We start from the raw sequence: 12151 nt of genomic DNA, 5'->3' as shown, positions 1-12151 counted from the left end.
TAAGTGGGGAAGAGTAAGCAATAAAGAAACTATGTCAAAGAACAGTTGCTGGATGATTGACAAGATTCATTCACAAGCTGAATGACTGGCTTATTTACTCCTTTATTCTACAAATATTTAAAAGCACCTACTATATGCCAGGTATAATTAGGGCTGCATAATTCCTCATGGAGCTCAGTCAAGTGCTGGGATAATTGTAGCCAGTACATGTTGATTGTTTCATATTTGCTGGGCAGTGTGGTGCATGTTTCAAAGTTTCTATATATCAAGTTCCTCACTTGCAAAAAGGACATAATAGGAGTAGTTTTGCATAAAGCTGCTGAAATAATTAAATGAAATGATATGTGTAAAGTGTCTAGAACAGGACTGGATATCTATATCTATATCTATTTATATATCTTGTTATAGTTTTATGATTATTTTCTTTGCTATTTAATATACCTTATAAAGTGGTGCTATTATTATTCTCATTTTATGGATAAGAAAGTTGGTTCTTAATGAGTTTAAGAAACTTATTCAAGGAAGACCACACAGTTAATAATAACAGAGATAGGTTTCAAATTCAGGTAACCAATTCTCAACTTATTCCTTCAACCACTCAGCTATCCAGTCTCCTATACTCTGGCTAATCTGTAAAATTTAAACTTCCTTTCTCGCACAATTATAGAGGGTTATATGTCATGGACTTTTCTGGTCAAAACTGCAAATGTTAAGTAGGTGAATACCAACGGTCCACTTTCTGGTTGAGAAAAAAGAGATTCAAAGAGATCTTATATGGAAAAAGTGTCTGAGTATAGGTCTCAAAATGCATCCAAAGCCATATCACCCTAACTAAAAGATCTTTTTAACTTCATTAAAACATAGTCATGGTGAAAATTTCTATTCACATTTACAGAATACATTTAACAGTATTACTGGTCATTACAGTTGGAGTGGTAAACATCATCACTAGCTCTTAAATTATACAATATGACTTTGACTATATGGTTTTACAAATGGTTTAAAATGTTTCGTAAAGGGTCTTGAAATATGAAAGAAAGGAAAGAAATGCCTTATGTATGTATTATGATGGGCATTTCTAAATACACTTTTCATTTTGGAGAAGTTTTAGATCTGCAGAAAAGTTGCTAAGAACAAACAGAGTCCACACGTCGCCTCCCAGTTTCCCCTTTACATCATTACCATTGTACGTTTGTCAAAGCTGAGAAACTGACATTGGAACATCTATTTTATTTGGATTTCACCAGTTTTCATTAATATCCTCTTTCTGTTCCAGGATCCAATCCAACGACTCTGCGTTTAGTTGTCGTGTCTCTGTAGTCTCCTCTGGTCTGTGACAGTTTCTTAGTCTTTTATTGTTTTCTGGAGCTTAACCGTGTTCAGGAATACTAGCCAAATATTCTGTAGAATGTCCCCCAGTCCAGGTTTGCCTGATGCTTTTTTTCATATTTTGACTGGGGTTATATTATGAACTTTTTAAAGTGAAGGGGAAAAGAAAAATCATCCAAAACAATTTATAAGCTTCTGACCTACAGCAGTCTTGGCAATTTTTTAAAATGTGAATCTTACCTTTAAAATGTTATTAATCCAATAAAAAATTTATTAAGCATTTGCTATGTGCCAAGCACTATTATAGGCACAGAAGATACCTTAAGGACAACCAGCCTAGATTGAAGGGTCATGAAAAACCTCTTTGAGGAGGTAACATTTGAGAGGCCCAAATGACAAGATGGAACTCCATAAGAGCAGATTTGGGAGAAGAACATTTAGGGAAAGGGATAACTAGTGAAAGGCTTTGTAGCAGAGGTAAACAATGTATTTAGAAAGCTTCAATAAGGGCAGAGGGGCTGGGTCATTGTTCTAAGAGGAAGAGTGGTCGATGAGATGAACAAAGTGGCCAGGGGCTAGTTTGCATTGGGCTTTGTGTTGGCCATGGCAAAGGATATGAATTTTATGCTGAGTGGGACAGGAAATCTTTGAAAGGTTTAAACTAAGAGAACCTTTTAACTAAGAATTATATATAATCAGATATATTTTAAAAGGATTATTCTAGACGTTTTGTGGAGTATGAATTTCGGGGTATAAGAATAAAAGCTAGGAGCTTCTAGTTGGAGTTCTAGAAGTTAGGAGACAATTAGGTAGTCCAGGCAAGAAAAGATGATGATCAGAGTAGGATGGGGAGGAGTGGATATAAAGAGAACTGGTTGGATTGGGGTACATATCAGAGGATGAAGCAACAGCACTTAGTAATGAACTGAAAGTGAAATAAAGATTGTTTAAGTTTTGGGCTTTGATAAACTGAATTCATGAAGGTGCAATTTATTGAGGTAGAGAGAGCCGACAGAGCATATTTTGCAGGAGGAAGGTCGGGGAGGCTCAGAAATCAAACATGATCTGTTCAGGTCAAGTTAAATTTGAGATGTTTCAAGTCATCAAAAAGGTAGGTGTATGTATGAGTTTGGTGTCCATGAGAGTGGTCAGAACTGAAGACATAAAATCCATATAGAAAATAAACAAACACATATGCACGTAATATTAGTTTTCTTAATTTACTAGGAAGAGTAGTCAAACATCAATATTTGCTCATTTATTAATCAATTCATACATTCATATACTCACGCCACAAATATTTACTGCATAACAGCCAACCTATCAGGCTTTAGTACAGCCATGCCAATGGCCTCCAAGAGAAGAATATTCCAGAGAAGATGGATCATGTGAAGAAAACGTTAGAACTTTAAAAAAATATTTTTATCTAAAAACAGAAAAAAACCCCTAAGTCTTATAAATATTTAATATGTAGATTGACAACTGGCATCTCACTATTCATGAGTAAAAATTATGAGTTATGCAATGTGGGGAATAATTCAGGGATTTTTAAAAAATGTTCTTTCATTTTAATACATTGTGAATTCTTTTGAGAGTGAGACAGAGAGATAAAATCTTAAGCAGGCCCCATGCTCAGAGCAGAGCCTGATGCAGGGCTTAATCTTATAATCCTGGGATCATGACCTGAGCCTAAGTCAATAGTTGAACACTCAACCTACTGAGCCACCCAGTCACCCCTTAATATATTGTGATTTATTCCAGTTTACGTGGGCTGGGCTAAGAAATTTTACCAATGACATTATTCTTTCATTAAACTAACCCCTCTCTAAAATGAAAGAGGCTAGGGATGCCTGGGTGGCTCAGTCAGTTAACAGAGACTGATTCTTGATCTTAGTTCAAGTCTTGATCTCAGGTCAAGCCTAATGTTGGGCTCCAACATGTTGGGCTTGGCGTGAACACTACTTAAAAACAAACAAACAAACAAATAAATAAATAAAAGCTAAGAAAGATTTCTGGAAAGAAAATAGGAGTTGAAGGTAATAATGTAGATTTAAGTAAAAAAGGTGATAAGAGGGAGGCTATGTCTACTTCTAGCATGAACTGTACAGAAACCATCTTATTCAGTAGTAGGAAGAACATTTTGATATCAGTGATTTGGAAATATTTCTATTATGGGATTTTGATGTATAAATGGTTTGTGTGCTACATAGGGCTGAGGCAATGGTAAGTTAAGTTAGGCATTCACCTACATGCAAAACTTAAGAGGGCAGCCACAGCTTCAGTAATCAAGATAAACAGTATCTTACTACAACATTTTTTAAAAGTTTATTTACTTATTTTGGGAGGGGAGAGGGGCAGAGAGACAGGGAGAGAGAGAATCCCAAACAGGCTCTGTGCTAACAGCACAGATCTCATGAATCATGTGATCATGACCTGAGCCAAAATTAAGAGTCAAATGTTTAACTGAATGAGCCACCCAGGTGCCCCCTAAAAATTCAAAATTAATGCAAACATCTATGATGAACAAAATATCAAAATTTTCAATAAAGACAAGATCAGTACCCTATAAAAAACCTTACCCATGTACATTAAAACTTCAAAGCAGAATTTTCCAAGCTATTGAAAACTCATCCAAGCAATCAATTCCAAAGAGTTCTGTACCCATTTGTTAACAATTTAAAATGCAACATTTTCTGGCTGTCATCAGGAAAGATAGAAAGTTAGTAGTTGAATTTCAATAAAAACTTTTCATGATTGGTGGATGGAAGATATAAAAATGGATACTTGCATTAGTAAGAACAGTCAAAGATGTACTTCTTCCATTAAGATTTACATATCATTGTGAGCTATCTTTTCCAGCTTATGACAGCCATTAAAATGAGGTACAGAAATAGCCTGAACACTGAATCAGACAATTTAATAACTGTTTCAGAAGGTATTGAAGATTTTAAAAACCACTGAAACCTAGTCAATCATATTGCTTTCACTAAATATTTTTAGTGAGAGCAACAAGAATTCTTTATACCATTAATACAAAAAAATAACCTTTAAGCGTTTATTTTTATCTTATCCTTTTACATTTTAAAAATGTTTTATGTCACATATAGCAGGATGTATATACAACTTACATAAGTATACAGGCTTATGCACTTTTTTTTTGCTAATAGGGGAGTGCAATCCAAAAAAGTTTAGAGAAGGGTGCCTGGGTGGCTCAACCCCTTAAACCTTTGATTTCATCTCACGTCATGATCTCGCAAAGTTGGTGAGTTCAAGCCCCACATGGGACCTTGCGATGACAGCTCAGAGCCTGGAGCCTTCTTGGGATTCAGTCTCCTCTCTTTGCCCTTCCCCCGCTCACACTCTGTCTCTTTCTCAAAAATAAATAAACTTAAAAAATTTTTTTTTAAAGTTTGGAGAACACAAGTACAGGTAGTTAATACTGTGGGTGTTCGAAATATGGCAGGATTATATTATCTCAGCATGGTGTAAAATCTCTGAACCCACAGAAGGCTTCAAGAGAGACCCCTTGATGAGTCTTCATAAAGTAAGGTTTAGTGAGTGAGGTTTGGAAAAACAATTATTGCACAAGTTGTTTAGTATAAAACAGAACACAGAGCTGACAGAGAAGATTTAAGTACTTTGGAAACATTCTTAAAGAAGATGGTATGTTCAAACTGCAGCCCTACTCTCAGAAGCGATCTCAGTCTCGGACTTGAACCTTTTGGGAGAAGGAAGTTCCCATCAAGAGGGCAGGAGAGTGTCGCTCTAATGGAGGGTGTGTGTCGGAGGAGGTTGGGGGAGGTGCGCGGAGAGTGACACCGTTTCTGAGACGAGGGGTGCCGCCTCCCCTCGCAGGAGATGGCCTTGAGGTCCCTTGAGCCGAGGCCATCTGGAGGGTAGGGAGAGGGGAAAAAGAAAACGCAGTTCCTTCAGGCTGGGGCCGTGTCTGAGGGCGGAGGCCGAGAGCCCGCCCGTGACGCCTCTTTTCCAGAAAGAGACCAGGACTATGTGCAAAGGGGCTGGAGTTAAGCCGCTTTTCTAACGCGAAGGGAGAGCAGTATTGGGTGGTACTAGGGTCAGAAAAAGAGCTTTCGGCTCGACTCTTTCCCTGGTTGGCAGCGGGTCCGAAGAGCTCCAGAAGGCATGGAAGATTCTGAGGCCTGGTCCTTTCCCTGCCGGCAGAGGGAGTCCCGAGATGGACGGTCCAGAATCCCTCCCACGAAAGGCGTTTGCGGGGCCGCTGAACCCATTTTGTACATCCCGGGGTTGAGTAAGAGCTGAGGTAATTAGACGCGAGCGACAGCTGCCTCGGCACCTTAGGCGCCTAGCGCCGGGCCGGGAGCCCGACGCTCCGACTTCTCGCGAGAGCGGCCGCCGCCATTTTTCCATTGATTGCAGCGGGCTGGGGGAGGGGCCGACGACGAAGGCGACGGCGGCGGCGGCAGCGGCGGAGGCAGCGGCTGAGCAGCCGTGGGTCGGTGTCTGCGCGTTGGTGTCTGAGGCCCAGGCTGAGGCCTCCGCGGTTGCCGGAACGCAGACGGTGGCGAGGATGACTGCCGCTGCCATTCTCTCCTGAGTTATAGAGCCGCCACCACCCTGCCCCCTCCCCCGGCAGGGCGGAGAGGAGCGGCCGGAGTCTGAGCCATGGTGCCCGGCGAGGAGAACCAACTGGTCCCGAAAGAGGTGAGGGGCCAGCGGAGGAGGCTAGGCCCGAGGCCTGCGTCCGCTCGAGGCAGCGCAGGCCCGGGCGAGGGGTCGGCTGCGGGCCCAGCTCCCGGGCGGGCCTGGCGGTGAGGGAAGGAGGAGTTGTGCGGTGGGGGCTGTACGGTGGGTGCGGCGAGCACTTGGGAGCCCTGAGTGGAACTAGGGGGCCCGGGGAGTTGAGACCTCCTCTCTCGCGTTTGTGGGTCTGGACAAATAAAGGAGCGGACTGAAAGGAATCAGGTCCAGCTTTGGGGAAGAAAGTGGCCTTTTTAAGTACTTATTTAACATGTTGAGCAAAGATAATGTCAAAGAAAAAATTCTGTAGCAGTTGCTAATGGGCACGACAGGGTGACGGTGCTTCTTCGAGTTTTGACAGTGGCAGTGTGTAGCTTTCAGGGCTTGGGAAATCTACACCCAACTTGAGATCTGTGGGAGGGCAGAGTTAACTGCTACGACTTTTTTGAACTCCTGTTACTCGGTAAATACGGTTGGCCTGCCTAAATGGGCCCTATCAAAGATCGTTGAAAAAGTTTTTGTGACTTTCTCGTAAAGGTAAGAGATAGCTAAATACTGCCATATGTTGAGCTGAACTCCTTTTTGTAGTTGGGTTGTGTATGCTAGTTTGGATGACTTCTTGAATTCTTAAAAGCAAGATATGAGAAGCCTTGACTTCTTGGCTTCTCTTGAATAGTTGTAGAAGATTAATGGTAGAATCCAGCACTGGCCAGTGTATTTCAACATATTAATAGTATCTCTGTTGGCTTTATAAATATCTTCAGCGTATCCAAATGTGTATTTTTAACTGGTTGATCATCGGGCTAATGCTTTGGATTTTTATTTCTCATATACCTTAAATAGAGAGGCAGCGTCCTGTTGAAATTGGCTGTGTAGAATCTTGATATTTATAAGTGATGTTCATTAGAAATTCTTAATTATTTTTGCTTTTTTAGTTGTTTTTGTAGCAATTTGTTGCTACTTAAGCTCTGACACTGCAAAAGTGATATTAGAATTATTTATCTATGATAAAAAATTTCCTAACTTTATCAGGTGATATTGTTTTGCAAGGACAGTTTTTTAAAAAAAACTCAGTTATATGTGTCAGTATTTATTCATCGAGCACCACCAACACTGTGCAAAGTGGATAAGCAGATACATTGATCAGAAGTCTTGCTTTGGGAACTTTCAAAGCTACTAAGAGGAGAACACTGGTAATGTTTCTTGAGCTTCATTTAGGGGAGAGGTACTTTATTACCTAAGTAACTCTTATGCAAGGATGGAAGTGATTGGCTATAAGAAAGCTACAACATGCATTTCTTTTAGAGCTACATACTGCTTGTTTTCATTCTTACATAAAGCAAAGTTAGTCCTTTCTTAATTTTTTGACCATTAGAAAAATACAGTATAGGTGAAACCTTAAGAAAATGCAACATCAGATTTATTTCTCTAAATGGTATATAAAAAACATGATACGGATATATAGCTTCGCAGGAAAATGTCTTTTGTGTAAAAACTGATACTGTAATGCTGCTTTTACCAAAGTTCGCATTTTTATTTTCTCTCCTTTAACTCCTTTACCTGACGCTTCAAACACATTCCCAACATTTTTTCTTCTTTTTTTTTTTTTTGAACATATACCTTCCCCCTATTCCCCCATCCTCTAGATTCATCTTCAGGCTGTTCTTTTTCCCTCGCTCCTCTCATGATTCCTGGAAGCATGCACAGTAGTCTCAAATCTTAAAACTGTCACTTGAAGTTCTTCCTTTTTAAGCTGGCTACCTAGTTCCTTTTTGTTGGCCATACTCTTCCTGAATTATTCTTCCTTCTCTTCCTTGGGTTTTCTGTTGCCTTTGCTTTTGGTGATATTGTACTTTTTTGGTCTTTTTTCCTACCTGTTTGTCTTATCTGCCTGCTTGTTTAGTCAGTGCCTTTTCCGTGTCCTTAATGATCACTTCTGTCTTTGTCATCTCCTGTCTGGTCTTTGTAGTAGGAGTAGAATTAGTGCTAAAGCTGAGGGAGAGTGTAGTGATCATCTAGTAACTTACATCCCTTCACTTTAGAGATGAGATTAGGGCCAGAAGATTGAAAGTGACTTGTTTAGGATCACATGAGTAAATGACAGGGTGAGGACTAGAACTCACATCCCTTCACTATTCCTTGATTATATTCTAACTTTAGATCCCTCCGTGTAACCTGGAAAGTCTGGAAGAGTAGTGTGTAACTCTCCAAGTACATTTACTATGTGAAAATAAGTGTCAAAATTAAAAAAAAAAACCTTACTTTGGTTCTAATGGCTTATTATCAACAATCTAGAGGGTTTTGTTGCTTCTGTCTTTAGAACCTTTTATGGGGAACCTCTTACCTCTACTAGATTTAGATCTTGGTTGGATGTGTGCATTCATGCATGTGTGTAATTGTTGAATGAATAATATATTATTCTCATCCCTGAAGCTCAAGGACAAATGTATCTTAGACAACTCCAAAGAAGGCAGCCTAGTGTAGTACAGGTATTGGTAAACCCCATGGGCCGAATCCAGCTGGTAGCCTGTTTCTGTATGGCTGTTATTGTAAAAAAATTAATAGAATAATTTGTGACACATGAAAATATATGAAATTCAAATTTAGTATTTATAAATAACATTTTATTGGAAGACAGCCATACCATTTATTTACTGTTGTCTGTGGCGAGAGCAGAGTTGGATAGTTGCTGTAGTTGCTGTCTACAGGATAAATTTGAAACTACTCAGCTTTGTATTCAAGGCCTAGTACAGTTGGTTCTGGCCACAGTCTTCCTTTTCAGCTTATCTTTTCTCCCATGAAACAAGTTTTTAATGCAGCCAAACAGGTTTCTCTGTAACTTGCTTTTTTACTTCTATTTGTACTATCCCCTCTTTGCTACTTCTTAGTTCAGAACCTTCATATACATTTTTCCTTAAGTACCCCATAGCTCATTTATTCTGAAGATCTCTTTATGACCATTTTAACTTTAGGGATTTCTCCTTCTTAGAAGACCTTTACATATGACTAGAATTCATTTGGCAACTAATGAATAGGGCTTGGTGACATCTATTATGGTTTCAAACTATAATATGCATTTTGTATATTATTTGTTATGAATTTATTGGCAACAGAGATTTTTGTGTTTCTTTCTCAGTTTTTTGTTTTTGTATACATTATAGGTCTAGGCCAGTAATGTTTTGGAGCATATATTCAGTAATATTCATTGATGTGGTGACAGTGTTGTAAAGAAACCTAGAATTCTAACCAATTATCTCCTACTTGGATGTTTTCTGCAGCACCATTGGCAAGCTGTTTTCTAACCTTTGCTTGAACACTTTCATGACTAATCTCTGATAACATCTTTTTGCCTTAGAAAAGATCTGTTATTTCAAGTTTTTGAGTTGAGAGAAGTGTAGACCTACAGACCTGCCATTTTTTGATAATTGCCTTTTGATAATTGCCTTTGGATAACAGAGAAATCTTAAATCGTTTCCTATAGGATAGGATAGCTTTTTCTCATTGTTGAAGATGTGAGAGGGGAGTCGGAAGGCCAGTCCTCTCTGTAAGACAGTGATTGTCCTCAGTTCTTTAACTGTTCTCAGTTGCTCTCTTTTAGACACAGTCCAGTGTTTTTAGTATTCCTCCTAAATTGTTGTACCTAGAGAAGAGCAAAGAGAGTGTGGACTGTTCATTGCAGTTAACAATCAAGCTTTTCACCTCACTTTTTCATTCTATTCTGTGTCTTTGAATTGTATTAACATTGGCTTTCAGGTCTCTTGGTTTTACTATCATCCCAATTTTTATTTATTACTTTGTTGTTTTTATTACTCTCATTTTTTTCTAAGGATATGGGACACTAATATTTATTGAGTCCTCACTGTGCATATTACTATACTCTGACATGTAAGGAATGTTTAGAGGAAGTAGGAGAGATTCATTTTTCCCTCAGGTATCTTATAATATAATTAAGGATAAGGTACATATTTACTAATGGTTTAACCATAGTACTTAAAGTGATGTCCAGAGTGTTTAAATGTAGAGAAGATGGAAAAATGAAAGAAAAGACAAAAAAGTATTTAGTTTCATATCTCTCTGCATTTTTTCCTGCCTCTTTTCCATGCAGTAAATACTGCTTCTATATGGAACTAATGGTGATGATAGTAATAACCAATATTTCTTGAGCATTTATTGAATGTCAGATACTGTTATATGTGCTTTGCATATATTAACTTATTTGAGCTTCACAATGACCCCACAATTAATATGAAAACCATTGCTACTGAGAATTTCCAAAACCTTATTTAAAAAAATTTTTTCAATGTTTTTATTTGTATTAGAGAGCGAGAGCGAGAGCGAGAGCGAGAGCGAGAGCGAGAGCGAGAGCGAGAGAGAGAGAGGGAGAGGGAGAGAAAGACAAAGGTTGAGCAGGGGAGTGGTAGAGAGACAGAATCTGAAGCAGGCTCCAGGCTCTGAGCTGTGAGCTGTGAGCGCTCAGCATAGAACCCAGTGCCGGCCTCGAACCCATGAGCAAGCAGTGGGATCATGACCTGAGCCGAAGTTGGACGCTTACCCTGAGAACTCCCAAAACATTAAAACAACTTGTTTTTTTAAATCTGTTATCTGTTGTTTTTTTTTAAGTTTATTTATTTATTTTTGAGAGAGGACGAGAGAGCATGCAAGAGAGCGCACACACACAGGAGAAAAGAAAGAGGGAAAGAGCAAAGAACCCAGTGCTGGGCTTAAACTCAAGAACCATGAGATGATGACCTGAGTCAAAACAAAGAGCTGGACGCTTAACCGACTGAGCCACCCAAGCACCCCTTTATTATGTGGCTTTTAATAAAATCCATCAATTTTTATTTTGGTCCATGAATATTCTTTTAATTTTATGTTTCCTAATTAAATTATTTGAGGAAATATGCTCCAAAGATCTTTCTTCGTTTTGGTAGTTCTTTAAAAATTAGCCTTAAAAAAATACTTGGAGTATTGATTCTCCTTTACCAGTAAGAGCAGTATGGCAGTTATGTCAAGTAACACTCATCCGTGGTTTACGTAAATCAGAGTGTTTAATAAAAATCATTAGTATTTCAGATACCACTGGAAATGCCCACTTAATAAAGCAAAAAAGCTGAGTGCAGTTGCATATGATTCCAAATTTGTCAAGGGAAAATTGGACAATTTAAGATTAAGTGCATTGAAAGATTAGAAGGAATACTCTAAAATATTAATAATTATTGTTCTTGGATGCTGGATTATTGAGCTATAGTTAAATTTTCTTTACATATTTCAACAATGGGTATGTGCATTGCTAACAAGTTTAGGTGATCTAATCGTAGTTTCTGAGCTAGTTATTGGTATTGTGTTATCTTGTTTTTTATGCTGATGGTTTTTGTCTTTTGTCTCTCATCTTGCGCTGTGTATTTGCCACAGCTGTAGTAGTCTGAGCCACTTGCATGGCTTCAGCCTTTGATTATAATATACCCATTTCTGTCTCCAGCCCTGACGTCTCTTCTTCTAGATTCAGATTTCCACCTGCATACTCGATATCTCTAGTTGGTTGTACTCTTAAGACCCACACATTAAATGTAGGCAATGTCAAGATCATTTCTGTCTCACTTTCCTCATGTTCTCCCCTCAACATAATTCTTTTCTGTTGTGTTCAGTTAGTGTTGTCAGCATCTATTTATTTGCTTAAGTTGGGAGATTTTTGTGAATTTTCCTTTTTCCTTTTTCTCATATATAAATTAGTTCATTATTTGGAAAACATCTCTTGTATCGTTACTTTTCACCTTGTGACTCTCTGTTTTCTCATTCAAATGTATTCCTGCTGAATGCTCTCTTTGACTTGTAGGCTCTTCTCTTTCCTAAGCCATCCTCTCCTGCAACTGTCAGTTAGTTTCCAAACAGTTGAGTTTATGATTTACTTACTTTAAAAATTTATAGTCACTGCCTTCTGATTGCCAGTTGAATAAGTGGTGCTATTTGTAAAAAAATGTGTGCCAGACACTATGCTAAACAGTTTACATACATTATCTTATTTAATTCCTATTTAATTGCCCTCTAAGGCTGCTATTATTTTTCATTATCTTATAGATGAAGAAGGTGAGGCTTAAAGAGATTG

General features: G+C 38.6%; 1 protein-coding gene across 2 annotated transcripts in view; it reads left to right on the top strand.

The window, feature by feature from the left end:
- The first annotated feature begins 5427 nt into the window (after positions 1–5427).
- The window catches only part of USP47 (ubiquitin specific peptidase 47), a 110207-nt gene continuing 103483 nt past the window's right edge, over positions 5428–12151 (top strand). Inside the window, exon 1 of one of the 2 annotated variants that reach the window (XM_029915793.1) lies at positions 5428–6012. In XM_029915793.1, the coding sequence (XP_029771653.1) occupies positions 5974–6012 (39 nt within the window). In that variant the 5' untranslated portion in view covers positions 5428–5973. The remainder of the gene's footprint in view (positions 6013–12151) is intronic. The other variant, XM_029915794.1, reaches the window with a different exon arrangement.

The sequence above is a fragment of the Suricata suricatta genome, chromosome 11 (genome assembly GCF_006229205.1).
Source record: "Suricata suricatta isolate VVHF042 chromosome 11, meerkat_22Aug2017_6uvM2_HiC, whole genome shotgun sequence".
NCBI lineage: Eukaryota > Metazoa > Chordata > Mammalia > Carnivora > Herpestidae > Suricata > Suricata suricatta.
Note: the sequence above shows the minus strand (reverse complement) of the source record. Positions and strands in the feature narration are given on the sequence as shown.